Genomic DNA, 4,404 nt, shown 5'->3' with positions numbered 1-4,404 from the left:
ATTGGTTTGAAAATTTCATAACTTTTCAATGAAAGTGCAACAGTAACTTCACTGTTTTAAAATAATTTATTATTTTATAACTAAAAGGACAAATTAGTAATTTACGTTTATAGATAAAGCTGAGGATATATTCATCAATTCATTGTAATTACAATGTGGGTATAGTGGTAATTGTGTATGTGACATTACATTAAACCATTCAAATTAAAAAGCCAAATAGTAAAAGATATCCTTTTTCCCACTGTACCCCTGTCAGATAATAGATTCACTAACGAAGGTGAAAAAATGTTTTCTAAAACAGAGTTGGGAAAATGTATATCCGCCAAGCTTTGGGTTGGAAAACTCCAACAACAACAACAACAACAACAACCGCTCCATTTCTTAGATCATCATTAAATCTTCTCAACCAAATTCCAAATCCAAACCCCATAAAATAAAAAATGTCCAATTCAAACCCAACAAAACCAAGAACAGTGTGTTGCATAGGCGACATCCACGGATACATATCAAAGCTCCAAAATCTGTGGACAAATCTTGAAACCCTTATCGACTCATCAGACTTCAACTCTGCTCTCATCATTTTCTTGGGCGATTACTGTGACCGCGGACCGAACACACGACAAGTTATAGACTTCTTGCTTTCACTACCCACAAAATACCCTAACCAAACACATGTTTTTCTCTCTGGAAATCATGACCTGGCATTTGCAGGATTCGTCGGAGTGTTGCCTGAACCGAGAAAGGGGGCAGATTTCAAAGAGGGGTGGAAGGAATATGAACAAAATGAAGAGAGGGAGGGGTGGTTTAAGGGTGAGGGGTATGAGAGAATGAATTTGCAAGGGAGGAGATGGGGTGGGCATATTAAGGTTAAGTTTAATGCTATTAAAGGGACTGAATATAAGGGCTCTATTTATGATGCTGCTCCAACTTTTGAGTCTTATGGGGTTCCTCATGGCTCTGCTGGTATGATTTTAATCAGTTAGTTTTGTGTTGAATTTGAGAAATGATTTTGTTGCTAATGGGATTTAATCTCTGTAATTTGAGTCCTTCTGTTTGGTCATTAGAAAATGTTGAATTTGATGGCTTATTTTGTTGCCAATGGGATTTAAATCTCTGTAATTTGACTACTTGTGTTTGGTCGTTAGAAAATGTGGAATTTTAGAACTAATTTTGTTGCTAATGGGATATAATCTCTGTAATTTGACTACTTGTGTTTAGTTATTAGAAAATGTGGAATTTGAGAACTAAATCTGTTGCTAATGGGAATTAATCTCTCTAATTTGAGTACTTGTGTTTAGTTATGAGGAAATTTGTTATTATTTCTCTTTGGTAAATGGCTTCTTGTGTATAAATGTAGTGGTTTCTAATTGTTCATGTTGTGTTTGATAGATTAATTTGTTTTGATGAATGTGATTCTTAGTAATATAATGCATAAGACTGTTCTATTTCACTGGTATCATTATATCTTTTTATTGTTGAGAATTTGAGAACTAATTTTATTGCTAATGAGTTTTGGTTTGGATCATTCGATTTGGTCTCAGGGTGTGGTGTTTGTTACTTGTTGATAAATGGTTACTTTGTGTGACTGTAATTGTTTCTAGTTGTTCATTTTGTGTTTGATAAATGTGATTCTTAGTTTATTTGATGTAAATGGATTGCTTTTGATTGATGAATGTGATTTTTAATGCTTTGATGCATAATATATTGTTCTTTTTGAGAAATATTATTATTTTCTTGTTATTGTTTAGTGGAGTACTCTGCTTAAGCAATGGTGTATTATTCTTAATTCTGGAGTTCCCATGAGGGTTTAATTACTGTGATGTTTTGTTCTGATTACATTGGATACTGGCTTTTCTAATCTTAAGAAGTATGCTTTTGCAATGGTTATTTTTGAACCGAAAGAGTACTTTTTTATGAACAGATTTGGTTAAGGCAGTACCTGATGACCACAAGAAATTTCTGGCCGATATGGTTTGGGTCCACGAAGAGGTAAGGCTTCCTCTCTCTGCCATTTTTGTCATTCATGACTATGATAAATTAAGCGTGTGCCTGGTAGTTATACAACTGATGTTCCAAAATTTAAAGTATGTGCAAGTACCTAGCAGTAACTTGATGTTATTGTTGTAATTTCTGTGTTTCCTCAAACAATAGAATTCAAATTGCTTGATTGGTTGATGTGAAACATCAAAAGAGAGATTCAGTGAGTTTGTGTTTCCTTTTCCAGGATGATGTCTGCGTAGAGTCTGAGGATGGTATTAAACACTGTAAATTAATTGCTGTCCATGCTGGTTTAGAGAAAGGGAAAAATGTTGACAAACAATTGATATTTTTGAAAGCCAGGGACACTCAAGTGTCGAAGGTAGAAGCTCTTAGTGGGAGGAAAAATGTATGGGATATACCAGAGGTAATAGCTCAGCGCCTCATTTTATTATTTATTCATTTTAACTGAACTTTCGTTGGCTGATTTACTTAACGGTGGTCTTTGGCTGGCCTTCTGTCAAAATTTAGTAGAAGACATTTTAGACTTAACAACGTGAAATGGTGCCTAAATGTATGTTTTATCCTATCTGACAGGAACTAGCTGAAAAACCAACCATTGTGGTAAGTGGTCACCATGGTAAACTTCATGTTGATGGCCTTCGACTTATTATCGATGAAGGTGGCGGATATGAAAATAAGCCAGTTGCTGCAATCGTGCTTCCATCAATGAAGATTATCCGTGATACTGATAATCTGGTGAAATAGCTTTGACTTTGATGAATGATCATATAATGAAGCAATTCTATGCTTTGACATTAGAAAAGAATGCTGCCATTTTTGTTTTCATACTGTAACTCTACTGGAATATATCAGTTACATTAAGAGCAGGATTGTGTATGTTACTTAAAACTGCTCTTATGCATTCACTTTTATCATGTTACTTGTTTTGAATTTAAGGTTGCAGGTTTTTGAATAAATAGAAGAATTAGGCTTTTCCAGTCTAAGCACTTGCCTGAATTTTTTTTTTTCAATGGGATGAAACTTTAATAAGTCAAGAATGGAACAAGCTATTTTTCATAATTCTGGTACAAAGTTTTAAGGCCAACTCATCGCAGGGGACAAATGAAAATTTTAATACGTCGTAGTAAGAGTACCAGTACATGTAACAGTCAAACAAATAAATTGAAAATTAGAAGCCCAAAATATTAAGAATACAACTCATATATTTTGGATTGTATCCTTTGTTTTTTTTAATTGTTATTAAATCATGAATCAAATAAGCCCTTAGAATATGTTATTTTATTATTGAATAATATTAGATGAAAAATGCTATCCTTACAAAGACCCATATAAATAGGGTTACAAAGTGACATCATCCAGAAGAAAAAAACAAAGAAAAAACGGAGAGAGAGAGAGAGAGAGAGAGAAATCATGAAAATCAAGGGTGATGATTGTCTTTGTATACCCCCTTTGTATGTGTCTTTGTAAAACTACCATTGCTCATATTACATATACAAACACTTCATACAATATCTTTTGTATAAATTGACGTGATATAAAGTGATTAGATAAATTTGTAAACAAGTCAACTCTATCTTGTGAATTAATATAGATGAATAATGTGGCAATATAAGAGTTGTATTGTATCTATTTGTATAGAAGAATTTGTGTACTTATGTTATTTACGAACACCACATTATTTTCTAAAATTGAAGAAGATTTTATAACTGTAATAAAAAAAAGTATTTGAAATTTTTTAAATCAAGTATTTAAATTCTATATCAAAGGGGACTTTAAAGTATTTTGATAGCTAGCAAAATCACATTAATGCCTTTGTTCTGTTAAGCTCTTTTGTCACGATTAATAGGGGTGATTTTGTTAATTTATAAGTTATTTTATTTAGAGGGTGTCAATGTAATTTAGGAAATGCATAGAATCTGAATTTGGAATTGAAGAAAGATGCGTGACACTTGTGAATTGTGATGAGATGAGGACAATCATGGATTGGAATATGCGATGATGATGCGATGTGATTTTGATTGTGGGGATGATTGTTGCGGTCCTCCTCCTGCAGAAACTTAAAATTTATTAAATTTAAAGAGATTTTAATACTTTAGGATATATTTTTAATGATTTTTATAACTTAAATTCTATAACTTCATATTATAACGATTTTTAAGAGCTATTGTAAGTAGAGGTGTTCGGTTTTGGGTACCCTGCACTTTTTGAAGGAATCGGAACCGAAACCAGAACCGACAGTTCCTTGAAATTTGAAACCAGAACCGGAACCGACGGTTTCGGTTCTTAGGTACCCAGAATCAGAACCTGTAACAACGGTTTCTGTTTCGGTTCTGGGTACCCTGTAAAATTCATGACCCCCCAAAAGTTTTTAAAATGGCAAAAAAACCTTGAAAAACTTACAAA

General features: G+C 33.1%; 1 protein-coding gene across 1 annotated transcript; it reads left to right on the top strand.

Annotated features, from left to right (window-relative positions):
- The first annotated feature begins 296 nt into the window (after positions 1 to 296).
- On the top strand, positions 297 to 2,989 carry LOC116140241 (tyrosine-protein phosphatase RLPH2-like). The gene is made up of 4 exons (XM_031425880.1): positions 297 to 963; positions 1,922 to 1,989; positions 2,225 to 2,404; positions 2,575 to 2,989. Exons 1-4 carry the CDS (start codon positions 441 to 443, stop codon positions 2,743 to 2,745), a joined length of 942 nt encoding a protein of 313 aa, XP_031281740.1. The 5' UTR covers positions 297 to 440; the 3' UTR covers positions 2,746 to 2,989.
- The last annotated feature ends 1,415 nt before the right edge of the window (positions 2,990 to 4,404 follow it).

This window comes from Pistacia vera, unplaced genomic scaffold (assembly GCF_008641045.1).
Source record: "Pistacia vera cultivar Batoury unplaced genomic scaffold, PisVer_v2 Contig366, whole genome shotgun sequence".
In the NCBI taxonomy this organism is placed as follows: domain Eukaryota; kingdom Viridiplantae; phylum Streptophyta; class Magnoliopsida; order Sapindales; family Anacardiaceae; genus Pistacia; species Pistacia vera.
The sequence above is the reverse complement of the archived record's forward strand: the minus strand, read 5'-3'. Positions and strand labels throughout refer to the sequence as shown.

Excerpts from the sequence above, each read along its gene's own strand:
- LOC116140241 (XM_031425880.1), top strand. The coding sequence starts at position 441 with ATGTCCAATTCAAACCCAACAAAACCAAGAACAGTGTGTTGCATAGGC. Across the intron at positions 964-1,921 it reads GGTTCCTCATGGCTCTGCTG|ATTTGGTTAAGGCAGTACCT; the intron begins GTATGATTTTAA and ends TTTTATGAACAG. Across the intron at positions 1,990-2,224 it reads TGGTTTGGGTCCACGAAGAG|GATGATGTCTGCGTAGAGTC; the intron begins GTAAGGCTTCCT and ends TTCCTTTTCCAG.